Source organism: Phascolarctos cinereus, unplaced genomic scaffold (genome assembly GCF_003287225.1).
Source record: "Phascolarctos cinereus isolate Bilbo 61053 unplaced genomic scaffold, phaCin_HiC Scaffold_5;HRSCAF=322, whole genome shotgun sequence".
In the NCBI taxonomy this organism is placed as follows: Eukaryota; Metazoa; Chordata; class Mammalia; order Diprotodontia; family Phascolarctidae; genus Phascolarctos; species Phascolarctos cinereus.
The window spans coordinates 299,853,078-299,879,980 of NW_027555958.1; the positions used below are offsets into that span (position 1 = coordinate 299,853,078).

The window sequence follows — 26,903 nt, forward strand, 5'->3', positions numbered from 1 at the left end:
TCCCTCCTGTTCATGACACCCTTGCCTGAGGGAAAGAAGGAGACAGGTGGTGAAGGGATGAGGACGGCTTGAAGAAGTCTTCGACGGAATCAGGCCGCAGCCCACTCTTGCAGGGACCATCAAATCGTTACTGTGTTATGGCGACCGCCAATTGGGGTGGCAAGGGAGATCGATTTGCTTTTCGCTTTACAAGATTTATTGGACTGATGGTTAGAACATGCTCTTCTCAGAGCTCGATTATCCGGCTAGAAGTGCAAGTAGGCACGTGGGCGGATGCTTGAGTTATGCATTTTTATAAAATCACTAATGATAAGGTTAGCTCCCTGCCTTCATTCGCTGGCCACTGACCAGCAGAGTGAAGTAATCGAGGTTTAATCTTCATGGATGATTTGCTCAGAGTCCAGTATCCGTGTTAGCTAAGTTGAGCCTTTAGCTCTGTGACCCCTCCCCACCCACATGAAAAGGGGGGGGGTGGCAGATGGAGGAAGAAGAGAAGAAAAGGATGGATAGGAAAAAGAAAAAAAAACAGGAGGAGACAAATGAAATTGAACTCTCCTTTCACAAATTTGCCTTAGCACTTGCCAGGGATCTTTCCTTTGCACTAATCTCGCTCTCTTTTGTATACTTGCCCTACCCCTCCTTTAAGACTCCTTGAGGACAGCAATCTGTGTTGAATCTCTTTTTGCAACTCCTGTAGGAAGCATTTAATGTGTGTTGGATTGGATTGGAAGAGGAGGGATAGAAAGAGAAGAAAGAGTTGGAGAAAGAAATGAAGGAAGGGGTCAGGAAGAAGAAGAAAAAGGAGGGGGGAGATACAAATTGCAGCAAGATAAATGAAAAAAGGGAAGAGGTGCAAGGGAAAGAATGAAGGAGGAGAAAGGAAAATGGATTGAAGAGGAGACGAAGGAAGGGGAGAAGGAAAAAGAGAGGAGGGAGGGGAAGAGGAAGAAGAAAGGAAGAAGTCCAGGACACACACTCTGCAGGGATCTCAGAGGAATCTGTTGGGAATACCAAGAGAACCTAAGCCATTTATTTCTTTCCGCCTAAGAACCATCTCCGTGGTGCAATAGAAAGGCTGTGAGAATCAAGGGCCGGTATGGGCGCCCAAAGGGGTAGAGGATATTAAGGGTCAGCACATTCTTGAATTATGTGAGCAGAGCTGTCCTCCCCTCAACTCCCTCTGCCCCCCCCAGCTCCATAAATTCAAACGCCTCCCTGGTTGAATTCAAATAGCTATCAGAAATCTTCTTTCCTCTATTCTTTCTGTATTTCTTTTTTAGACCAAGAGACCTCATGTTGCTAATTCTCAACGAATTACCAACAATTCGAATCAAGGCCAATTGTCACAGCTGGAATAGGCTCCTCGGGTAACAGGTTGTGTTTGTAGAGAACAGATGCTATTCTGCTCAACTTTTGCCAGCTAATCCAAGGGACAACTGGGAGGAAATGGGAGGGTGAGCTGAGAAGCTAAAGGGTATAAACACTTTGAGGCCAGAGCCTTGACGGTGTAACACAGCCATTCTAAACCCACTTCACAAAGACCCCTTCCAGCATTCAAGTAGTCTTCCAATGCTCTACGAATGGCAAAATTTTGCTGAACTTGGAGTTATTTAACCTCTCTGGGACTCAGTTATCTCATCTGTAAAATGAGGGGGCTGGACTGGATGACCTTTGAGGTCCCTTCCAATTTTAAATCTGTGATCCTATGAAATTTCAAGATTGTTCCATCTCCTTCCCACTAAAATCGTGTCTTCCTGCAGGCCAAGACGCCTTTCACCTTGAGGGAAGTTGATTCCCGCAGGGCAAACCCTCCCACACACACCCACACACCCATACACTCCCACTGATTTGTATTTGATTTTAATATTTTACAATCTTATTTTGTCCTGGCTCCAAAATTTTATTCTGACACTGGAGTCAGTCTGTCTGTCTTAGATCTGTCTGCTCTCAAAGGGCTCAGGCTGGATTACTGCAATTATTTTTGCTCAGACCCCAGCACATTACCTAGAACAATTATGAGCTTCATAATATCTTTTTGAAGATGCTAATGATGATGGGAAGGATCTCTCTGCCACATTCTTCTTTCTTTCCATTTCTTGTCTTTCCCATCTCTCTTCCTTTCCCTTTTTATATCTATTCATCTTATCCCCTTCTGTTTTTCTGAATTTCCCTTCCTATCTTTCCATATAGCTCTTTTTGTTTGTAACCTTCTCTCAGGCTTTGTCTCGTCTTTGTGTTTCCTATTTTCTCCTTATCTCTTAACATTTTTCCTCTTCATGTCGCTCCCCATCTCTCTCTGTCTCTGTCTGTCTGTCTGTCTGTCTCTCTCTCCCCCCGTCTCACCCCCCTCCCGCTCTCTCCTCTTTTTCAGATCCAGAAAACAGCACACAAAGAGAGCCACAATGTGACCCTGAATGCACGACATAGACTGCTTTGGACAATAGACTGTCCAACCTTCCGGGCAAATTCCTTCCAAATCCTCCAAAACCGGCCACAGAAAGCACATTATAGAATATGTAGCGTACCTCCCCCATCCCCTTTTTGGTTTTACTTTGCAACCCAATTCCAGGGTGGGGATAGTGAAGCTTGTACTGACGGAGGCAAATAACGTTTCCCCGGCACAGTGGTTCTGCGTCATAGATATTTGTTAATATCTTAAACACAAGTCCAAGAAGTCTAGGGATGGGGGGGGGCGAGGGAAGCAGGTTGGAGATTTCCACAAGCTTCTTCTCCCTGTGGAAAAAAACTTCCGTCCCTGGGTGGGCTCGAACCACCAACCTTTCGGTTAACAGCCGAACGCGCTAACCGATTGCGCCACAGAGACCACGTTAAAAGCCAACCCCGCAGCGTCCTGAGTCAATGGAAGGGAGCCCACTGGCGGCTGCTGGTGGAGAAGCTCTGGTTGCACAGTAGGAAAAGAAAGCCAACTTGGGAGGATGACAGCTGCCGGCGGGGTGATGGGGAGCCAAGTCCAGGGAGCAGGGGCCCAGGGATATGGGAAGAAGCATGCAAAGCAAGGAGGCAACCGACAGAGAATAAGGGCGAGGGCTCAGAAGCTGGAACGGGGATCCAGGATTCTGAGTATTATGCATTCCACGAGTGTCTGTGACGGGTTTTACAGGGGGCGCAGGGGGAGGATCAGGTCCCAAAGGGTGCATTGTGTTCCCGCTAATGGAAATAGGAAACAATGGCGGGAAAAATCCCCAAACAACAGAAGATTCAAAATTTATATTTGGCTTTGGAACACACTGAGGTGTCGATTTCGTTTCTTTTTTTTCGGGGTGGGGGAGAAATGTAGAGAAGAAAGAAAAAGACTTCCTTTATTTTTCGTAATCCTTTAAAAATGGTAGTTTTCAATTAAAGAGCATTTATTTTCTTTTCTCACCCCCTATCCCTTCCCATTGTAAAAACAAAAACCCTTGTATCAAATAAGTACAGGCAAGCGAAATAATTTCTCACATTGGCCATGTCCAAAATTGTATGCATACAAAAATTGTAAACATACGAAACTGTATACATAAACAATGCATGTCTCTGCATCCTGAGTCAATCATCTGTTTTGCAAGAGGTGGCTAGCACGGTTCCTCACTGGTCCTTGGAAATAGGAGTTAGTCATTACAGTTGATCAAAGTTTAAATAACTTTCAAAAGTGTTTGGCAGACTGCCTTTCTTTAATGAGGCTTGGTAGCTAACAGTGAGGGGGAGAGAAAGAGAGAGAGAGCATGAGAGAGAGAGAGATGCATGGATGGATGGATAGATGAATGAATGGATGGACAGATAAATGATAGAGGGATGGATAGATTATAGATAAATGATGGATGGATAGATGATAGATAAATGATGGATGGATGGATAGATGAATGAATGGATAGACAGATAAATGATAGAGGGATGGACAGATTATAGATAAATGATAGCTGCATGGATGGATGGGTGATAGACAAATGATGGACAGAAAGATGAACAGATAAAAGATGGATGGATTGATGGATAGATACACAAATGGATGGAGAAATGATAGACAAATGATGGCTGGCTGGCTGGATAGGTAAATGACAGATACATAGATGGATGATAGATAAATGATGGATGATGACAGATGAATAATGGATAGATGGTTAGATTGATATATAGATGGATGGATGGATAGATGATATATAAAAGATGGATGGATGGATAAGTGATAGATAGATAGATAGATAGATAAGATAGATTGAGCATTTATTAAGCACTCAGTATCACCATGAGTACTAGATCTGAAGTCAGAGGAACTGACGTTGTCACTTGGGTAAGTCATTTAATTTCTCTAGGACTTAGATTTCCTCTTCTGAATGATGGCTAAGGTCCTTTTTCTAGCTTCAAATTCTACTATTCTCTATAAAATTAAGCACATTTCCATCCTTACACTTGCTGGAGGAAACCAGTCCTGTTTTTTCAGGCTGCCTGGGCTAGGAATTTTCTTTTTTAATTACTGGCAATTAATAGTAATATCCAGGAAGACTGGCTATGGGATATTTAATTCTAACCTCTGACCTGTACTGGCTGTTTGACCCCGGACAGGTCACCAAACCTCTCAATTCACTAGGTAATTCTCTAAAACTATCAGATACAGTGACGATACCACCTGTAAGTGAAGAGGGTTCCTCATCCAGGGTTGTCTAAACTAATGAAATCACAGGAATATGCTTCAATTTATCACGTTTCTATGATGTTTCAGGGTTTACAGAGGGCTTTCTTCCCAACTACTCTGTGATCAGGTAATGAAAGAATTGTCCCCATTTTGTAGGAGGACTCTAAAGCTCAGAAAGATAAACTAACTTGTCTCTGATGAGAAGCAGAACTAGAGCTCTGGTATTTTGGCTTCAGGCCCTGGTTTTTCAGAAATCCCTACCACCCTCAAGGCTCAGGGCAAGTGTGACTTCCAACAAGAGGGGGGGCCCCCCCATATACTTTGAATTCACTTCTCTATGTAAATGTTGTTTCTCCCAGTAGGATGAGAGTTCCTCAAAGGCAGGATAGTTTTCATTTTTAGTCATTATTCCTGGATATATGCCAGGTACTGTGTTAAGCCCTGGGGATGAAAATACAAGCAAGACAGTCTCTTTCATCAAGTAGTTTATATTCTTTGAAAACTTTTTCTGAAAAAAAATTATAAATTATTTTACATGCATTTCTGTTCCTTCTACCATCCCCCCCCATTGAACAACAACAACAAATTATCATCATAAATACTCACAGCGAAGCAAAATAAATTCCTACATTGGTCATGCCCCCAAATATGTCTCTGCATTTTTAGTTCACCACTTCTCTGGATGAAGCTCAGTGTCCTGTTATATCTTCAGTCTTCTGCACTCATAGTTTATCATTGCAGGGATCATAGTTCTAAAGCCTCTCAAATCTGGTTTTCTCTACCATGTGGTTATAGTTGTATAAATAACTTAACTAAATTCTGCTCCCTTTTCTCTGTTCATAGAGGTCCTCCCAGGTTCTGAATCTGTCCATTTCATCCTTTATTGTGGCATAATAATGGGATATTCTATTTATATCCCGTACTTTACATTCTATTTATATACCATATATTATATTCAAATACCATGTTTTGTTTAGCTATTCCGTAAGAGGACAGTCCTTAGTTTCCAATTTGGGGCTAATATGAAACAGTTTCGTATAGGTCCTTTTCCTCTTTCTTCAATCATGAAACTCATATTCTAACGGAGGAGATAACACATAAAGAGGTGCTAGAAAGGGGAGCATAATACCTGCACTAGTATGGTGTGCAACAGGTGGCGGTGATGCAGAAGCCTGGTCCCGGCAAAATAAGGCAAAAAGTTTACCTACCATGAGGGAAGGGAGTGGGGGGTGGCGGAACAGGACTAGGAAGAGGAATGTACAGGATACCTGTGGGAGAGAAGTGGAGGTGACTGAGGAGAGGAAGCATAAATAGGGAATGAACAGACTTTAAACATAATATTCATCAGTGAATCATATCTTTTGTCACTTTATAACTGAAAGAGAATATAAGATCCCATTGTACTTATATTTTGTTCATTATGAAAAAGCATTTTATTTAACAGAACCAATGATAATTGATAGATAGATAGATAGATAGATGGCCCTTTTACAAGGTGTCTCCCATCCACACATCAAAAGCATTAAATATTTCTTGGAAGATAAAACAACAGGAAAATGGTGCTCAGAAAATAAACTTCAGGGCAAACATAAGACAGAATGCTTGCTAAAGGTAGTTTGCCACTATGACAGGGGAGACAACACAGATTTCAGGTGGACGGTGAGATCTTCTAGTGATAAAAAAAAAAGTGATGCTACAAAATTTTTTTTGGTCTCTTATAAAGCCTTTTTTTGGTTAGTGACCTCCCTGGAGTGTATGAAAGGCCAATCTTATAAATATTAATAGTCAATTGATGCTGCTGTACAACATTACTCCTCCAAACAGAGCTAAAAATGTGTATTACACAAAGGGCAACAGAGAAGCAGGTGGTGGGTGGAACCTACCCTGTGGAGAGCTGGCTGCAACATAAAACCCATGAAGGGACCCCAAAGGAAAACAGCAGCAAGAGATGTCATCAAGCACTGGTTTGAAAGGAAGAAAAGATGGAATGGTCACATGGCAAAAAACAGGGACGACCCATGAACAGCCAGAGTGTTCCACTGGTACCCTCCCGATGTTAAGAACATAGGATCATCTATCAGGGAACACCTCATTAAACCTCTTCATTCTACAGATGAGAAAAATGAAGCTCAGAGAGGTTTTGACTTGTTTGCCCACGGACACGGGGAGAAAGGTCTCTAACTTGTCAGAAGGACTCCCTCTGGTGAATTTTTGAGAAGATATGAGTAAGAATCTCCCAGAATGGACAAACCAGAGATGTGATGTGATTTGCATCATTGGAAGGAAATCCCAAACTAATGAAATCGTAGGTTTATTTGGTATTTATTCTCAACACTAAACACAGCACCTGGTGCACAGGAATAAGGATAGGAACTGCTTTGATTCCATTGGTATAGATATCTTCTGAGTGAGGAAACATCCTCTACCTATGCATATAGAATGATCCCTTCTCTACAATCTGTGGTCTAAACGGTTTCCCATAGTAGGTACATAATAAATGTTTGCTGAATTCCATGAAGCTACCCACTTACACCAGATAACAGAATTATTGGCAATTTACAGCTAGCAGGAGAGGTAAGAGCACACGGTGTGACAGTAATAAGAATTAATAAGAGAGCCATCTCTCAGGCACTTTGAGACTATGAAGTTTCTTTACAAGTATTATTTCATTTTATCCTCACAATCCTGTCAGGTAGCTGCAATTATCTCAGATAAGTAATCTGACGCCAACAGAGGTTGTGATTCTCCCAGAGTCCACCTAGCCGGGAAGTTTCTGGGGCAGGATTTGAACTCTGGTGTTCCCGACTCCAAGTCCAGCATTCTAACCGATTTATCATCTAGCAGACACAAGGTTGTCGGAGTTTTTTTTTTCCTATTTTAGGTCTGACCACAGCACTGGTCATTGAACCCCTTTTAGAAAAGGGACGCCACGTACAATCCATCCCCACCAGGGTCGACCACCGTTTTCCTGCACCAGGGCTAGGCAGAGGGATGGTCCAAACGACCTGCGTGCACAGTGCAGTCCAAGTGACTAGAACCTCGCTCGTTACTGTTTAAACAGATGCAATCCCTGGGGCCCGCAGAGTCTTAAGTGGGGTTTGGGGGGTGGGCGGTGTGTGTGCACGTACAAGACGGCACAACGGACAACCCAAGCTGCAGGAAAACCACTAGGAAGGCCGCGGATCGCCCAGCTCGGCACACATGCGCACAGGCGGTAGCAGAATCCAACAGAGTCCTCCACGATCCCAGCATGCCCCTAGGCGCATAGAGGATTGCTTCCGGACCGTGACTTTTCACTTTCGGTCCAACCCCGCTCCCCCCTTGCCGCCCACTTCTGATAGGTCTACCCCTACTCGCTCGGACTCACGTGACTTGACGGTAGACTAGAAGACCAATCAAAGATCTTGATGGTGACAGGAAGTCGGACGATGGGCCATTGGGAGTCCAGTGAGAAGGAGGGGCGGGACCGGCAGTGATTGCGGTTGCGCGCTGTGAGAGCCGGAGTCCTGAGTAGTCGGGTGTATAGTTGCAGATCATCTGGGGACGTCTTAAACGCCGGCACCATGGTGAGTGTGTTGTCCCGGTTTGGGCCGGGGCTCTGGAGGGCTGAGAAGGAAGAGACTGAAGAGGGGAGAGGACAGAGGGAGGAGAGCGGTCCCAGGGGAGGTCCAGGGGGCGACGGAGGGGAAACAGCCCGAGGGCCTTGCTGCGGGGAGCGGACCTTGGAGGAGGCTGCAGAGGCGGGCCTGGGACCGCAGAGGGCCGAGGGGCCGTGGCTGCCCCCACCGCTGACCTCCCTCGCCTCCACGCCCCCAGTCTATTATGTCCTATAACGGAGGGGCCGTCATGGCCATGAAGGGGAAGAACTGTGTGGCCATTGCAGCGGACAGACGCTTCGGCATCCAGGCCCAGATGGTGACCACCGACTTCCAGAAGATCTTCCCCATGGGTGACCGCTTATATATTGGCCTGGCTGGCCTGGCCACCGACGTACAGACCGTGTAAGTGTGAGCTTCCTGCCCTCCTCTTCTCAAACTGGGGAGTTCCCGGATAGATTTCAAGGGACTCCGTGAATTTAGATGGGGAAAAAATGACATCATTCTTTTCACTGATCTCTAACTAGAATTTTTTTTCAACTGTCTAGAAACAGTTTTGAGAAAGGGTCCCTAGGCTGCACCAGACTGCCATGACACAAAAGGTTAAGACTCCTTGTTCTCACAAGTGCCTGTCCCTGCAAGGTTCCTTTTCTGCCCCCACTGCCTTCACTTAGCCCTGATTGTGTGCCATTGTGTTTATCAAGAATTTAGCACATGTAAGATTGGAGGAGAAGAGGAAAGGATATAAATATAAATAAAGCATCTTGAGATCAGGAACTATGCTTGAAGTATAGTTGGGGAGACAGGATACACTCTTTCAAAAGTCTTTTGACAGTACTGAGCCACAAATGACAAGTATCAAAACAGTGGTACAAAAGATATTGTGTAGGAATGAAGATAACAAATCTGTTTTGAGCTGGATTGATCGGGGTAGGCATGAAAGCAAAGAATTATAGAGTATTAGAATTAGGGGACCCTATAGAGAGCATCCAGTCCTGTCCTCCTATATTACATATAGGGGAAGCTCAGAGAGGGGAAAGAACCCATCCAAAGTCAAACATCCAAATAACAGAGTGTGAACAAGAATCCAGATCTTCTGGCTTCTTGTCCATTGCTTTTTCTATCATTATCACTACCTACCAACCAAGAATTAGTGGATAAGTCCTGAAGAATTAATTATGGTGCAGCTAGGTGGCTAGAGTGGATAGAGCTCTGGCCTTGGAGTCAGGAGGACCTGAGTTCAAATCCAGCCTGACACTTGACACTTATTAACTGTGAGACCCTGGACAAGTCACTTAACCCTGATTGCATCACCAGAAAAAAAAAAGCCAAAACTAAAAAGAATTCTCTCTGAGACACTGAGAAGTTAAGTGACTTGCTCTGAGTCAGACAGCTAGTAAATGTAAGAGAGTTATTTTGAACCTACTTAAGTCTTACTCTAAGACCTGTACTTAAGCTGTGCTGCCACAAAATTTGACCTGGTCCTTTGAGCAATTGACAGGAAGGAAGGAAAAGGAGGAACAGGGAAATAGGACTAGAAAAGTAGATTTGGAGTCAGAACATGGAAGGACTAAGGGGTTTATTTACACTCTATCCTTTCGGCAGTGAGAAACCATCAAAGGTTTCTAAGTAATTAGGTAATATGTTGAAAGTGACACATTTTATATTAATCTTGTGGTGTCCAGCATAATGAATTGGAGAGGCTGTCGAATAAAAGTGAAGAGGTTTCTTATAATTCTGATACAAGGGAGGGCCTGCTTAAGGTATGGGAGTGGGACAAAGGACTGGATGAATTCAGGAGTTACTGTATAGGGAAGAATTGACAGTACTTGGTGACTAACTGGATGTGGGTGGTTAGGGAGAAGAAGTTAAAGATCATATACACAGTCTTCTCCTTTTCCTAACTGTATATGGAAATGTTCATTTTGTTGAGATCAGAACAAGAGGAAAATAAAGTGGAAAAAAGTTGCAGAAAAGTGAGTAGGCTTACCCTTCACTTCACCTTCCTGTTGGTACAGTTAAGACAGATAGCAGGCAGAACTATTGAAGGAAATATTTATAAAGCTGCATATTCACGAGTTCTGATTAACGAAAACAGATGTACTGTTGGGGTCTTGAATAAAACAGGTGGAGTTGTTTGGAGAAGGCATCTTGAAAGGTGAGGTTTGTCCGGGGTTGATAATATTGGCTTGGTCTCTGTTACTTGCTATCTGTATGTCTGGCAACATGAGGGCCACAAGCCTGTACTGACATGGTTGGTTCTTGGTTTTTTCCCTCAGAGCTCAGCGCCTCAAATTCCGGCTGAATTTATATGAACTGAAAGAAGGACGACAGATCAAGCCTTATACCCTTATGAGCATGGTAGCCAACCTTCTCTATGAGAAACGGTGAGCAGGCCCTGGGCTTAAAGGTCTGGGAGGTCTTTCGCAGGGGCACTGGAAACATCGATGGTGCTAAAAGATGGTACTTCTAGCTATCTATATATATATATATATATATATATATATATATATACACACTATTGTGGAAGAGGGAGGCCTTGTTTTGAAAGGGACTTTCTGAGGGAAGCAGGACGGTAGAGTGGAAAGAGTTTGGCATTAGGAGTCCAAAAAGACCTGGGTTAGAGTCTGACCTCTGATATTTACTGGCTGGGTAAACATAGTCAAAATCATTTAACCTCTCTGTGCCTCATCTGTAAAGTGGGCATAATAATATCGAGAGTCAAACTGAATTCTTTTATTAGCTTACATTTCTATAGTGTTTACAAAATGCTTTCCTTGTTATGAGATGTGAGGCAACCCGTCCTTGCTCATACAGCGTAAATGTCAGAAATGGAGTCTGAGGCCAGGTTTCTCTCCTCAGATCCAACATTCTCCGCTATTCCCAGCAACTTCCCAATTTATAGTTACTGCTTTGTAAAATGGGCCACACTCCCTCCCTTTCCTCCCATTTCAACTTGTATAAAACTCAAATGTAGCTTACCATAGCAGTGTTTTCCAGTGTGTATATTTTTTTTTTCATTCAGAAAGATCTGGGGGAGGGGACGGGTGGCATATACTATATTCAGACCTATACCTATACTTTCATTTGTGTGGATATTGCCTCTGCTAGTATAGATGGCAACTCATCTGTAACTTCCCCTGAAGCAGTGAATGTAAAGCACTTTGCGAACCTGAAAGCATCATATAACTATTAAACTATTTTTGTATTAGGCCTCCATCCCCATGAACATGAAGCTGGTGACTTCCAGAGAGGAGCTCAGACTTCAAAGTGCTTTAAGGCTGTAGCAGATTCTCTAGGATCAGAGAGAGAAAGCTCTCTTGACATGCTGATGAATAGAGAAGGGCCCTTAGGATGGAGTTCACTTATGAGAGTGTAGGGATAGGGACTGAATGGAGAGGGACCATGAGGATGGGAGGGACCAAAGTTGAAGGGGTGCTAAAAAGAAAATGCCAGGGGCAGTTATAAAAGGGAGCATTAAGGGAAGTGCAGGAGAGAGTATCGGAAGAGTTCTTAAGTATTGTCTGATGCTAAATAGGGAATGAAGAACTTACAATCAAATCGATGAAAGGAAACAAGCTGATGGCACACTGACTGGCGGGATGTTTTCTTTCTGCCCCACTTTAGTCTGGGAGGAGTGTGGGAGTGAGGAGGTACCTACTGAATTCTTCTGACCAACCCTTTCCACCCCATCACTGCCAGGTTTGGCCCCTACTACACTGAGCCAGTCATTGCTGGCTTGCACCCTAAGACCTTTGAGCCCTTTATTTGTTCCTTGGACCTCATTGGCTGTCCCATGGTGACGGATGACTTTGTGGTCAGTGGCACCTGCTCGGAGCAGATGTATGGGATGTGTGAATCCCTCTGGGAACCAGATATGGTAAGTGGAGGTGAGGGTGTTGGGAGATCCCAAACCCTGGGGGTAGCTGCCTGGCATTCTACCCCTTTGTCATCAAATAAAAATCGAGTTTGCATGATAAGTGCAGAAAAAAATGAACATATAGCCAGAGAAGCTTCTGGCTGGAGTTGGAGCCAGAGTTGGGTTAACGAATACTCATTTCTTCAGTTTTCACTTCACTGGCTTCAAGAGAGGAGTAGCCTCCAGGCCTGATGTCCATATCCCAGCCAGTTTTGAATTGTAGGACTACTGCTTTTTAAGGAAGTATTTCAAAGGCTTATTCTTCCTACTCATTTACAGATTGGGGATAAGATAGGAAAGGGCTGGGATGAGACCCTGGGTTAGGCCTGAAGACCTTCCCTGAGTACCATTAGTGAGTAAGTGGATGCAAGGTTCTGGGCCAAGTCTGGGTTCCAGGGCTTTGAGAGTTGATAGGAGGCTGTTTTCTTGGTAGGAACCCGAACACCTCTTTGAAACCATCTCCCAAGCCATGCTGAATGCTGTGGATCGGGATGCTGTGTCAGGAATGGGGGTGATTGTCCATATCATGTGAGTATGGAGTGGTGTAAATTTTTTCTTACTGCCTTGGGTGGGCTACGGAGAGGGAGCTACTTCTTTTGTAGCAAGGGTAAGGTGGGAATAAACTAAGGCCACTCATATTCTTCTCAATTTGCTTTCCTTGTCCCCTAAAGTGTAATGCCTGGTTGTTATACTCTGAGCTTTCCTTTCTTGTTATGGCACTTGCCTGGATTGACTAAATGTCAGAAGACTTGGGGGATCATTCTACCTAAAAGCAGCAGAGACAAATGCCTGGAAAATAGTTTCAAACATAGACACTTGTCCCTGGGCTTTAACATAACCAGATTAGTAAAAGAATGTAAACTTCATTTATTTTCCTCCCCTGTGCTCCAGATTTTTGGGGAGGGATACACAAATCTGTAGCCAATCTTAAAAATCTCAGGATGGCTGTCTCTGCTGATTCCCAGCAAGTTTCTGCATTTCCTTTCTCCATTCCCCAGTATGATTTTCAAGACTGTAAACTAAGTCTGTATGTGGTTTAGCAAAACTAAAAGGCAAGTGAATTCCTTTCCATTCCAGGAGAGTTTTTGATTATCCATTAGGGCTCCTCTCTGTTATAGCAGACAGTTGTGTTTAATTTGAGTGGAGGGAATATTTTTTTAATTATGCATTTTTTCTCCCATCTTCTCCCTCCCATGAAAAAAGAAATAGAAAATTTGTAACGAGCAAGCATAGTCAAGCAAAACAAATCCCCACATGCATCACATCCCAAAGTGGGATTAGTGCAACTATTAATGCAACTGTATTGCAGTATAATGAGCACTGAACTAGGAGTCCAGAGACTTCTAGGTGGTCACTAAGGACTGTTCCTAGGTTTTGACATTATTTCTAGGCTTCTTGAAAAAGTGTCTGTGTTGGTATGGTCACTTATGCATGACAGTCACGTTAAAACTTAAATTATGATCTTCTCTCAATTTCCCCTTTAGTGAGAAAGACAAGATCACTACTCGGACACTGAAGGCACGGATGGACTAACCTTTCCCACCCATTTTCCTTTCCCTTTCTTTTCTTAAAAAAATAAAGTAATAAGATACCTCTGTTTTTGCTTTCTGAGTAATTTCCATAGTTGTTTCAAGGATTTAACCTGGTCCTTTCATTCTCTTCCTGACCTGCAGGGAACCTTAGGTTTTATTTGCCTTGTCGACTTGTCATTTTAAGGATTATCTGTAAAAGCTTTCAGGGGGTCCTAGCACTTCTCACCCACAACTGGTAGGATTGGGCTCTGTGAGGCTTGGCATGTATCCAGATCTTGTTGAAGGCAGACACAGAGTGGAGGAGTTGGGAGAGGTGATAGGATACAATAAGGAGGCCCTAGCTGCACTGGCCTTTTAAGTTAGTAGTCTAATGAAGTATGTAGAAATGGCATTTGAAATGGCATTTGCTACAGCCCTTCTCCAAATTGAGGCACAGCTAAAGTTGGCTTTGCAAACTGGAAGGTGAAATGCTACTTTAAACTTTACTCCGAGGTGGGCACAAAAACCATAACAAAGAAAAGATGTACACAAAATTTGGAGTTTTATTTTTTTTTCCTCAGGTCAGAGATTCATCTTGTAACATGCATGCATTTCAAAACAGTAATAGGGTCTCAAACTTCTCCGAGCAAACAGACAAGCACAGAGGACTGAAAATTCCTATTTAAAAAATGGAAACAGTGGGTAATCTAGATGTCATGATCGGTGGAGTTTTTCCCTTCCCCCAAAGAGGTGAACCTAAAACTTCATTCACATTGTGTTTCAATTGCAATGATCCCACTGTGCTAAAAAGTGTGATACCAGTTAAGGAGCAATCCTGGACTTATTCCTTTGGAGACATCACACTCGATCTCTTACAAAACGACTGAGCAGGGAGAAAAATTCCTTCCGTAAGTTAGCTCCCCTTCCTTTAAGATCTACCACCCCAAGCTTCCTGGGAGATATGGACATGACATCAAGAGATGGTAAGAATACCTTTAAGTAAAGACTTGAGAAGGGAAAAAAAGAAACATGATGATTACAGATTTTCTGGTGTGATCTTAAAGAGTTGCCATGTTTCAGATACAGGGAACTGGCTCTTTTGAAATGAGCCATCCATTGGGCCTCAGTATTTGCTGCAATGTAATTTTTTTCCCTTTGCTCTCTGTGCTTAAAAAATTGAATCTGTCCAACCATGCCCCAGCCTTTTAGTTCATATGAGGTTTACAATTCTGTTCTCCTTCATATATATTTATGAAGGGGGCTGCTTTACATAAGAATGAGTCAAATAATACTTTCTACCATTCTAAATTTAAAACAAGATTTTTCTCTTTTTCCTGGGATAAGGGCAAAAACAAAAGAATACCCTTTTCCACCCAGAGCATAAATGTGTGTCAGAAGCACCAGCTGGGGAGGCCCTGTCCTGAGATACAAGAACAGGACAGTATGACGTTTGATGTGGTTAGCAGCCTCTTTACCTACTATAAGTCAGGTGAATGTTGACACCATAGAATTAGTGGGAGACTAGAGAAGGGCTATAGGTTGCTAACCCTCTTGATGGAATAACCTGAAGGATGTAGGCATGCTGCAGCCTGGTCTACGGGGCTGATAACTTGCTGGAATATCTTCTAATCCACCAAACATGAGGGGTAGAAAGAAAGGGGGCTTGTGTTCCTGTGTATTGTGGTGATGTGGTGAAGTTAGGGGTGGGACATGAATGCATGCAAAGATTAGTGGTCATTGAGTTAAAAGAGGCCAGGGCCTTCAGGTAGTGGTCTTTATCGTGGAAGTATAAGTAATTCTTCACTGTGACAAGGAGCCTACTGGATTCTCATTTGCAGCCATGGACATTAAAATACAAAGGTCTGAAGAGGAGGACACATGTCACTAGGAATACATGTTATCCAGTCCCTTAAACGACAGAAGGGAAGACAGACCCTCTTAACTTCCATCTCATCCTGCCTTTCCTGTTTTAAACCTTTAATCTCTAGAGACTCCACAATTGCTTCCAAATGTTTTAAGACTGTAACAGCTTCTCATCTCTTCTGTGCAAAATCATAACAAAAATGGGACAGGGGGTAGGGGAGGGTTGGACTCCACCCACCCAAAGGATGTGGGGAAGACAGCCTTTGAACACCACCAGTTCCTTTTTTCTACATTTTTTTAATCATTAAAAAATGAGAAAACTTGAATAAACCAAGACGATTAGCTTTTAAATACTCTAATTCCAAAGGGCCAAACCTATGGTTTTGAAAAATACTAGAAAATGGGGTGAGTAAAGGCCTGTAACCCTTAAAAAAAAAACCCACCAAACCACAACTCGAATGCTGGTAAATCTTACCTTGTGGCTGGGAGACAACCAAAAATACTGTCTAGAAACAAAATGAGCATTTGAAACAGAATGCTACCTCTCAAAAAATGTAAACAATATACAAAAAAAATTTTAAACCATAATGTTAAACAAGTTAGATACCTAGATAGTTCATCTTTAAATGATAAAATCACATCTGCACTTTGTATACACTTTATGGCAACATGATCGACAGATATATAGTGTTGGGAGGACATAATCTTCCAAACTTTTCAGACAACAGAGTTCTAGAGTCAGATCCAATTTTTCATTCTTGATTTGGGGATGGGATCAAGTCTAAAGATCATTCCTACATAATTCCTTTCCTAGGTCTGACTGGCTTTCTGCAGGTCATTTGGTTCCAAGTTCTGCCCCTTGCCACCTTGGAAGCTTTGGTGCAGAAAGCTGATCCAAGCAACCCTGTACCCACCACCCCTTCGAGTTTCATCCAAGAAGCACAGGGCAGGGATGAATCTAATCTATCCATCTCTAATCTATTCCTATAATGAATCCAGATCAAAAGGACAGAGGACAAAAGCTTCCCATTCCAGTCATGGAAGCTGAGCCTAAACTACCTCTCCTTACAACAAAGGAAATCAAACCTCATTCCAAAGGGTGTGGTAAAACCATATTGTCTTACAATACTATTTACAAGTTTTTACCACTACTTGCCCTGGTTGCCCAAACCTAGGTAAAGAGATGTGAGAATGTCATCCTCCCCTCACACTGAATCAGTGTCTTGACTTGGTTGGGTGCCTTGTGGCTGAGCTTTCTCTCTTTGAAAAAGTAAAACTCCCTGACCTCATGGAGACCTATGCCTGGCTCATTTCTGTAACAAAAGTAAATCATCAGGGCCCCTGAGGTAAGAGAGAGCCCAAAATGAAGTTGAAGAAGCCATCACTTCTAAATGTGAAGACCAATGGATGCTGAAGTAGCTAGGAATCCAGGTGTATGTGGGGGAAAAAAAGTCGTCCCAGATGGTGCTAGATCTTGGTCACACATATTACTAAGCACATTAATTTTAACTTCCTGGAAATGTTTCCACAAATGACTCCTGGGCCGTTGGAAGGAGGGTGCAAATAGAAAAAGGGGTGTTCTCTTGCTCATTAGCCTCATTAGCTTCTGAAAGCTGCACCAGGGGTTGAAGAATAAGATGTCTACATGACAACACTTGGCTTGGAAAGATCTTGCTGGAAGAGACACTCTGGAAGGAACATTTCCACTTTCCCCAGGCTAAGAACTTGGACACGTATATGTCCAAAATAAAATAAGGCTTGCTGGAGGCGGGGGGTGTGGGGTGAGATTAGATCCAAAGAGAAGAAGTACACAAGATTTTGGGTGACTTTCACACTTCAATTCCTTGGAAGGGAAAAATAACTGAATACATGATGATAATATCTATAGGCACACTTTCTACTTCTGGGATCCACTGGGAGGCAGGCTTGGAGAAGGAGACATCTGCCATGATTCCATGGGCATGTGCAGTTTCTTTTAAAACAAATGGCTCCAAAAGCCACTACTCTCCCCTGTGGTTGGACTCCACCAAACTCTGACATCTTTGGCCATCGGTCCCCCATGGCCTGTGTTGGGCTATGTGGGGGGCTGGGGGAAGGGAACAAGTATAGATGGAAGAACAATCTCGTTTTAAATTTCTACGCATGGTAGGCAGTGGGAAGAGCTGCACTCGATACCCTAGTTAAAAAAAAATCCATCCACCCAAACCCCCCCCCAAGAGGTTTAGAAGTTACTGGCATTCTCCTTTCTGATGTCATAGTGCTTTGCTCTAAAAGGCCCCCATGCAGGGAGGGCTACTGGGGCTTTGTCATTAAAAGGGAGTTGGGATGGGGGAGAATAGGATGACTTGCACACAACATTATAAATAGCAATGTTGAAGCAATGCGATTTAAAAAACAAAACCCAAATAAACCCAACGGAGCCCTGCCCAGCCTCTGGGTGTCTCAGTCACAGAGAGAGCCACTTTTCCACCAGGGTCAAGTGGGGGAATCAAGGGTGCATAGAAGATGAAGATTCCCATAAAGTTACACACACCCCCCCCACCCACACACACTCTCTCTCTCTCTCACTTGCACATGCTGCTACAGTGTCTTGTACAGTGTTGCAGGCTGTTAGTCTCTCCTCTGAAGCTCACCCCTCTCCCCACACCTCAGCTCTCCACCTGTTGCTCCTCCTTTCCTCCCCAGATCCCGCCCCAGCACTCTGGTTCTGGCTGCAGGCAGATGATGACTATGTCAGGATATTGGACATGAATTCATTGAAGCGCTTAGAGTACTGCTCAGGGTTCACTGTCGAAATTTCCGCCCCAGCCTGCAATGCATAAAGGACATGTTAAAGAATCATAGCCTGCTAAATTAAGAAGGGCCCTAAGTATCTTCACGTGGTCAGCATAGAACTGGTATGAATCTATATAAAGCACAGACTCCTGAAAACAATTTTTTAGTGTTAACTGATTCTTCTGCATTGGACCTGGCTTTTTTCTATTCCCCTCAGTGCAGGTCTCATTCAAGCTGAAATTTCCGTCCCCTCAGGCCTACAACACAGCTGGGTAGGTAAGTATGTGGAGAGGTGATGGTGAAGGTCCCAGATCTTTCTAATGTTTTATTTTGCAGAACAATGGATTTAAATCCAGAGGGAAAGAGACCTTTAGGGAGCAGTATAAATACAAAAACAAAGTTATTATAAGCTGCCAGGTGAGATGCACAACATCTTCAGGAACCCTCTGGGAAAAGAAGCAGGTGGGATCATTCCCCAAGTGCAAGATAAATAAGGCCAAGGTAAGCCCACCTGCCCGGAGGGACTGGAGGACAAACAGAAACAGCAGCTTTCCCTGCAGCCCGTCCTGTGGTGAGAATGGGGCAGCAGGCCTCAGACCACCCCACTTCTCAGGGCCAGGTCTGGAAAACATGAGCATTAGTTGATCAAATTAAGGACATTTATCCTAGAGAAGAGAAAACTTAGGGAGGAAATGACAGCTGCCTTCACTCACTGAAGGACTGCCATGTGTAAGAAGGATGCTCTGCTTGGATGAAGGGCAGCTATGGATGGAAAGTACAGAGGGGCAGAATGAGGTTTGAAGTGAGGAAAAACTTCTTAACCATTAGAGAGACCAAGAAGGAGACCAGTTTTGGGGAGGAGATAGCCTCCTGGGAACACTGCTGGCAGAAGGGATTCTCGTTCAGACACAAGGGACCTCTGAGACCCCTCCTCAAGGTCTCCCCGCTTACTGCTGCCTGAACTGGACCAGGACAGACTCACCCCGTGTTTCACTGTTTTGGCAGCATGTGCAGCTTTTTTCTTGGCGTCGTAGGGTGTGAGGATGTCAATGATGGCCATGAAATACACCTCTTTCTTAGGGGCATCTGGCAAGAAAATGGAGAACAGGAGATGACATGGTCAGACATAAAACACCTACCCCAGACATGAAACTCAGAGATTCTCCAATCCTCCCTGGACATCTTCTTAAAGTACCTTCTCAATGACTATTTTACTGTATCCTCAAAAGCTGGGAGGCAGAGAGGTCGGACAAGCTGGTCCAGTCCACTCCTGTTTTCAGGTCTTTGCTTTTAAGTAACTCAGAAACCCTCCCAAACCACCTACCCACAGGTCAAAGGCACCTGAAATATTATCCTCCTGGAGTGCCATCTCTCCCACTTTCCACAACATGATCATGATGCTTCAGGGAAGGCATATGAAAGCAAATTCTACTTTGAAGCCCCTTCCCCTCTCCCATCCTCAAGAGATTCCACAAGACTGAGAAAGGAACCCTTAAAAAAGTGAGTTACTAGATGTAACACAGAACTAACACAGGGAGCTTGGAGCAAATGGAGACAGCTCATGAACCCAGTGGCTGACGGCAGAAGCCAAGGAGGGGGGAAGACCTAAAGTTTAGAGCTGAAAGGGACCCTGGAGATAACCCAGCCCGAAATGACTCGTCTAAGGTTGTCCAGGGGAGAAGCTGCAGAATCGGGGCCCTGTGTGGATCCCCAAAGCAGGGCTCCAGCTGTTATGCTGTAGCTACTACCACCAGCAGCAGCTCTCCCAGATGACAAGGTTCTGTGGCCATGGGACTGCAGAAGATATGGGGTGGGAGAGCAGTGCTCCTACTTACTTTCATGGCTCTTCATGGCATAAACATCCACAGATGGGTCAAATTCCCCAGGGCCAAAGAATCGGGGGAAGTTGAGGAGGTTCCCAGGGCTGTCAGGGGGTGTCCCGTAGGAGCAGAGCAGGTTGCCGCCCACCCCATCATTCTCACATTCCTCATCCTCTGCCCGCTCCTCCACCTCCATTTCCTCCTGCTCTGCCCGGTCCACATCATGGATGCCCACCAGAAGGCTGTAATCCATGATTTTAAGCTGGGCCAGGAACTAAGGGAGGAAACAGAAGGAAGAGATTATACAGAAAGTTCCAATCAGTTCTATAAAGCAGAAAGGATGAACAGGACAGAAAGTTAAATGGGAAAGGAGGCCAGGAGAGGGGAGGAAGGCACCAAGGGTAAGAGAAAAACTTCACCCTATAAGGGTAAGGCAACAGACTTATACCAACCATTCCCACCTCTTCCCTTAATTCTTAGCTCCCCTGGAGTATTCCAAAGGCCCTAGAAAACAGAAATGCACTCTGAGATCAGCCGATCAGCAAGTGCTTTCACTTGACAAGCACTTTATTAAAATAGAGGCCAGAACTTGGAGCTCTAGCTAATTTGCCAATGGCCACAAATGACCCTTCACCCTAGGCTGTTATCCAGATGTGACACATTGATTACAAACAGGGAGGGAGAATACATCTAGGCCCTAGAGAACAAGCCACAGCCCTTTGTGAGTCAGGTGTGTAATCTCTGTATATGAAGGCTAGTGCACTGTTCTGAATCCATACTAGCTTATTATTATTGTTATTGTTACTAGTGTTATTAATAATAACTGACATTTATAAAGTAGTTTGAGATTTTAAAAGTGCATTCTATATCTCATTTGGGCCCCACAACAACACTGTGAGGAGGATACTTCCTTGTTTCCATTTTACATATGGGAAAACTGAGCTTCCCAGATGTTAAATGACTTGACTATGAACACATAGCTAGTAAATGTCAAAAGTGGAATCTGAACTCAGGTCTTCTTGACTCCAAATTCAACTTACTTTCCACTATTAGTACAAGGTAAGAGGGCAGTAGGAGACTATGCCAATATTAAAATATGGAAGAAAATAAAAAGAATTAAAACAGATTTTTTTTTATTTAAAGAGAGCCATGAAGGAAAGAGGAAGGAAGGGAATATGCATGTATAGAACACCTACTATGTGCCAGGTACCTGTTAAGCATTTACAAATATCTCATTTCGTCTTCACAACAACATTTCAAGATAGGTACTGCTATTATCCTTATTTTGCAGTTGGGGAAACTCAGGCAAACAAAGGTTAAGTGACTTGCCCAGGTCACCCACCTAGTAAATGTCAGAGGCCAAATTTGAACTCAGGTGTTCTTGACTCTAGGCCTAGCACTCTCTCCACTCTACAACAGCTGCTTCAGAAATGCCATGACATTTCTTTAAGCTGTTATAATGCTAACATATGTTTCTCAAAAAACACAATGAATTTATAAATTAATTGATTTAAAATCAGGTGCTGGCTACACTTTTTATGTAAAAAACAAATTTTATGTAAGGAAAAACAAGAGCTATAGCTAGATGGCACCATACTGCACAGAGTGCTGGGCTTGGAACCATAAAGACCTGAGCTCAAACTTGGCCTCTGCCATTTACTTGGTATGTGACCCTGCAAGTCACTTAACCTCTGTCTGCCCCAGTTTCCTCAATTATGAAATAAGGATAATATAACAGCACCTCCCTTTCAGAGTTGTTGTGTGGACCAATAAAGATAATATTTGTAACATAACAAGTGCCTAATAAATACTTAAGGAAAAAAAGGAGCAGAAACAGGAGAAATGAAATGGTCCTTCTTCTCTGGAAGCTCATAATTTATTTGTGGAGGTTAAAGCACGTACACAAAACCTCTTAAGCAATATTAAAATGTAAACATAATAGATCTGTAATATAACAGCTGGGCAGGGATGACAGGAACAGTTAGATGGAGTTAATCAGGGAAAAGGAGGTTCCCTAGTGACTTAGATGGGTGGAGCCCTGGCGGGAGGTGTTCCCCTGGCTCACCTCCCACCTCCTCCCAAGTAGGAAGATGGCCATGTTTATTACCTCCACATCCCGTTTTAATTTCTCCAGGAAATTCTTTTTACTTTCCTCCCCTACATGCAACTTCTGTCCTTCATTGAGGAAATCGTTGTCTTTGAAGGTTGGCAAATCCTTGGCCTGTGGGAGGGGGAAGGCAGTGTCAGCCAGGCAGGGCAACCCTGGGACTCATTCACATGGGGGGTGGGAGGCTGGGGGGGTCAGAATGTTTGAGACACAGATGCTCAGCCTGCATGGTCACCAGCCCCTGCGAGCAAGTCTCAGTCCTAGCTTCTAGAAGAACCCAGGGAGGGCCCAGAGATGAATAACAAGAAAAAGGTAGCGACAAGGGCCTAGAAACAAAGCAGGAAGATGTTAGGTTAGTTATATGGAAGAATTTCCTGCTAAGACTGAGGAGCCTTGTGGGAATCTCATTCTTTTAATATAACAGATCTCCCCTCTCCCCCATGCCACCTGGCCTAAGCTGGGCTCAGGCCTAGAGCTAAGGGGATAAACAGCATGGTCCCTAGAGGGTCTTGCCAATAGAAGGAATGTTTAATTCATTCCCACTGAACCCACTCCAGATCTCTAGACTATGGATACTAAGCACCCTAGCCTACCTTTTCTTTGTCGCTTGCTTCTCTGGAGACAGTAGAGCCCTGAAGAGGAAGATAAAAGAAGAGCAAGATGAATCCCTTGTGATGGGTGGGAAGAAGAGGCAAATACACTGCATATCTTATGGGAGGATGGAAAAGCTAAGTCCACTGAGGAAACAGACTGGCCTGGCCTCTAGGGAATGGAGGGAAGGCTGGGAGAAACAAGAAACAAAGAACTGGACAGAGTTTGTTAGAACTGTGGCATTAATGCCAACTTCAGAAGTCTGATGTGTGGATAGGCCAGTTAAATTTCATTTAGGGGAAAAGAAAAGAGTTGTACAACCACAAATTATACCCCAGACTCAGGCCACTGGCTTAAAATCATGTGACCTTAGGTCAAAAGCAAGATAAAAGTCACCATCCAGGTGACTGTATGGACAACTCATCCCAAGCCGTCTGCACTCTCATGCCTCATTGTGCGCATCCCACTAAGAGTGGGTCAAGGTTATCCTCTTTGTACATAAAGGACAAAAACTTTGGGGGTTAAAAGCAGGCTGCAGCTAGCCTCCTGTCCACCACATGGTGAACCCCAGGCTGGCTCTGAGGCACAGGAAGGGAACATGGACACGTCTGGACGTTAAGTGCAGAGGACCACCCCCTCCTCCCCAAGCTATCTTCTCAGGCAGACCACAGCTCCTCTAGCTATCTTACACGCCTGCAGAATAACAATTCCTATTTATGTGGCACCTCAGGCTCACCATACATTATCCCACTGGACCTCACTGGGTGTGGGAGCCCAGGACCCTCACAGGTGCTATACCTTGAGATCATACTTTCGGTGCACAGTCAGCCGGTGGCTGAACACATTCCTAGTGACCACCATGTAGGTCTCCACACCATCCACAGTCAGGCGGTACATGCCCAGGAATTGGGGCAAAAGGGTGTTTCCATGACACTCCACTATGAACTAGAATGGGAGGAGATGGGAACAGGAAGAAAAAAAGGGAGGAATAACAGCTGGACACAGCCTAGGACAGATGGGCCCCTCCCTGGACACATCATATTAGCAGCTCTGAGGGTCTATCACTTATGAAGCTGGACATAAGTCCCCCTTAGCCCTGTTTCCAATGAAGCCCTAACAAATGAGTGTTATAAGGGCCTGGTCTGAGGTGCAACTTGCTGAGAAAATGGGTTAGGCCTTTGCTTTAAGTTCCATCCTCGTCCTGGGACCAGAGCTGCTCCTTCCACTCCATCCCTCACCCCGCTTCCCTGTCTCTCTCCATAGCTTCTCCAGCACTGACTCAGCTACTGGAGGCAGAAGCCACTAGGGCTACGAAGTACAAAGAGTCTTGGGAACATGTGAGCCAGGCTCCTTTTCAGATGGTTCCCAGACAGCTTGGAGGGTCACTCCAGATGGAAGAGCCTCCTTAGAGAGGGACAAAGCTGGTGCCAAAGTGGCAGTGATGGAGGCTGGGATAAGTCAGTAGTGTCTTCATCTATTTTAGGGCAGGTGTCAGGAGAGGCACAGTGGCTCGGCTATTAGAAAGCACCCCGTTCTCCAGTAAGATGCTTCCTCCCCGCCATGGCCTTTTTCAACTGTTCCCCCTCGGCCACCCCCTTTCTCCTCCCTCCCCCACAGCTCAGACTCAGGCCTCAACATACCTGATGGTATTTCTTCAGGATATTGTGCATTTCTGCCACATCCTCACTTGACACGGCCTTGATGACGAAGCGACGATCATAGGTGGTGAGGAAACGTGTTCCACATCTACCCTGACTGTCACTGTTGATGGGGGCACTGCGTGTCACTGAGTTCTGGTAGACCAAGACAAAAGTTAGGCTGGCCTTGGGACCCCAATTGGTACTAGGTATCTCCTTTTAATAGGTCCAACTTCCCCCCTACCCCACCTCGGCCCCTGCAGTCAAGTATGAGGACACAGGAACTCCTAGTCCTGCTCACATATTTCCTAAAGGAAATGTGCAACTCCCAAAGAATTTTGAGTAACAGAAACAGTGCTGCCTGTACGGTCCCCTTTTTCTCCCTCCCCCCCTCCTCCATCCTGGTATGGAGAGGGAATTATGGGAAAAGGTCTTTCCTTCAATTCTAGTTCCAATGAGCTTCCTTGCAAACTAAAGGCAGAGCCTCCTGGTCAAAGTCCTAGATGGAAACGGCAGAAAGCCTGGCTTCTATCCTGATCCTGATATACTGTGTGACCTTCTAGAAGTCACTTCATATAGATTATCCTCAGTTTCCCTATCTGTACCAGAGAAGATTAATCCCATTCCCAATTATCTCCTGCTGTTCTTCTATCTCCCATGAAAACCAAGATATAAATTGGGTGTTGTTTTTTCAATTCAATTAAAAATATATGAAATGCATATTCAGTGCAAAGCACTGTGCCAGGCCTAACAGTTTGGTAAAAGTATCTAACCGTAGTGACGTACAAAATAACACAATTTCATGAAGGAAGTACGAAATGAAGTTTGAGATACAGGAGGAAAAGGTTTTCATTAAAGAAGAAATTAGAGGAAGGTGTACTGTATAAGGTGACATTTGAGTTGGGCTTTAAAGGGTGAAGAGACAGAGAATCAATATTCCAGTTCACACCAAGCCTCAAAGGTGGGCAAGTGATAGACCTGGTTTGGCTGGAGAGTCACGGGTGCCCAGCAAAGAAGCCTAAATGTCAGTTGGTGTGCCATAGGGAGCCAAGTGAAGAGAGCACGAGCAGAGGTTTTGGAGAATTTGACCAAAGCTGTGCATAAAGAATATTCTTCTGGTAATGTGAAGGATGAACTGGAAGAGGGAGAAAGAAAGTGTGTTAGGAAGGAGGCTATGGCAACAGTCCTGGCAGGTGACAATGGGCCTAGAGTAAGGGGCTTCCACCAGAGATCACTAAATCACAGAACTTTGAAGCTGGAAGGGACCCAGGAGCCATCTAGTTCAACCTATACCTAAAAGGAATCCCTTACTCCCCAGAATGCTCCTGACAAGTGGATCTCCAATATCTGCTGGAAGGCATCCTATAAAGCACTTCCTGAGGTGGCACCGTCCACTTTTGGGCAGCTCTTACTGGTAGAAAGTTTCTTCTGACCCCAAGCCTAGACTGGCCTCTTGGCAATTTCCACTCACTGCTCCTGGTTCTGCCTTCTGAGAACAAACAAAAGAAGTCACATTCTCTTCCATATGACAGTGCTTCAAATACTCAAAGTCAACTATCACGTTCCTCCTGCACCTTGTTTTCTTTAGGCTAAATATTCCCAGTTCTTTCAACCTAATTTCATATGACATGGACTTACTGGACATGGCTCTTCACTACTCTGGACACTCTGCAACTGGTGCCCATCAATCTGTGGTGTCCAGAGCTGAACATCACTCTAGCTGAGGTCTGACCAGGACAGAGAGGGACTTTAATTTCCTTATTCTCGGAGGCTCTGCCCCTCTTAATGTAGGGTAAGACCACATTAGCATATCACAATGTTGACTCATCTAAGCTTGCTACTCACTAAAATCCCCAGATCTTTTTCAGACAAACTGCTATCTCACCACAAAGGAAGAATCAATGGGATTTGGTAATCAACTGGATGTGGCCCATAAGGATGAAAGGAGAAGCAAAGGTAACACCACGTGTTCTAGCACAGGTGAACTGTAATGCCACTAAAGGAAAATTTAGGGGAAAGATAAGCTTGATTTTGGACATGATGAGTTTGAAGCATATGGTGAGACACCCAAATGTAAGGCATGTATGTACAGATGTGGGCTGAACTGCAGATGAGCAATCAAGGTTGAAGATGTTTGTTTGGGGCCATCTGCATACAAAGAGTATCTGAAGCTGTGGAAGTGAATGAGCTCACCAAAGCCAGATGGGAGAGCTGAAGACAACCCTTGAGAGGCACCGCCTAAGTGCCAGGAAACAAGTGAAACATACGATGTTTCCCTGTGGTCCTGGCCCTCTGGGCCCTCTCTGCAGATAGCAGCTGGCTCTCCTTTCTCACTGGACAGCATTTGCCCTTGCTCCAGCCTCCAGCTTTGCATCTACTAGGGCTGTCAGAGCTTCAGAGGCACTTCTTGGCTCTCTGCTCCTTTTTAAGACTCCATCTCATTTGGGGGACAGA

General features: G+C 44.4%; 2 protein-coding genes and 1 non-coding gene across 4 annotated transcripts in view; 1 reads left to right on the forward strand and 2 right to left on the reverse strand.

Annotated features, from left to right (window-relative positions):
* Window positions 1–2,750: 2,750 nt before the first annotated feature.
* TRNAN-GUU (transfer RNA asparagine (anticodon GUU)) lies at window positions 2,751–2,824 on the reverse strand. Its single transcript has one exon. It is a non-coding gene; the product is annotated as a tRNA-Asn (tRNA).
* Window positions 2,825–8,087: 5,263 nt separating this feature from the next.
* PSMB3 (proteasome 20S subunit beta 3) lies at window positions 8,088–13,742 on the forward strand. The gene is made up of 6 exons (XM_020997768.2): window positions 8,088–8,196; window positions 8,447–8,631; window positions 10,506–10,613; window positions 11,929–12,106; window positions 12,579–12,673; window positions 13,630–13,742. Exons 1-6 carry the CDS (start codon window positions 8,194–8,196, stop codon window positions 13,676–13,678), a joined length of 618 nt encoding a protein of 205 aa, XP_020853427.1. The 5' UTR covers window positions 8,088–8,193; the 3' UTR covers window positions 13,679–13,742.
* A 459-nt stretch (window positions 13,743–14,201) lies between these two features.
* PIP4K2B (phosphatidylinositol-5-phosphate 4-kinase type 2 beta) overlaps window positions 14,202–26,903 on the reverse strand; it is a 31,416-nt gene continuing 18,714 nt past the window's right edge. For both annotated transcript variants that reach the window (XM_020997322.2, XM_078156016.1), the window contains exons 4-10: window positions 24,453–24,605; window positions 23,611–23,757; window positions 22,815–22,853; window positions 22,222–22,335; window positions 20,130–20,388; window positions 19,277–19,380; window positions 14,202–18,328 (exon numbers count right to left, since the gene is read on the reverse strand). In XM_020997322.2, the coding sequence (XP_020852981.1) occupies window positions 18,248–18,328; window positions 19,277–19,380; window positions 20,130–20,388; window positions 22,222–22,335; window positions 22,815–22,853; window positions 23,611–23,757; window positions 24,453–24,605 (897 nt within the window). In that variant the 3' untranslated portion in view covers window positions 14,202–18,247. The remainder of the gene's footprint in view (window positions 18,329–19,276; window positions 19,381–20,129; window positions 20,389–22,221; window positions 22,336–22,814; window positions 22,854–23,610; window positions 23,758–24,452; window positions 24,606–26,903) is intronic.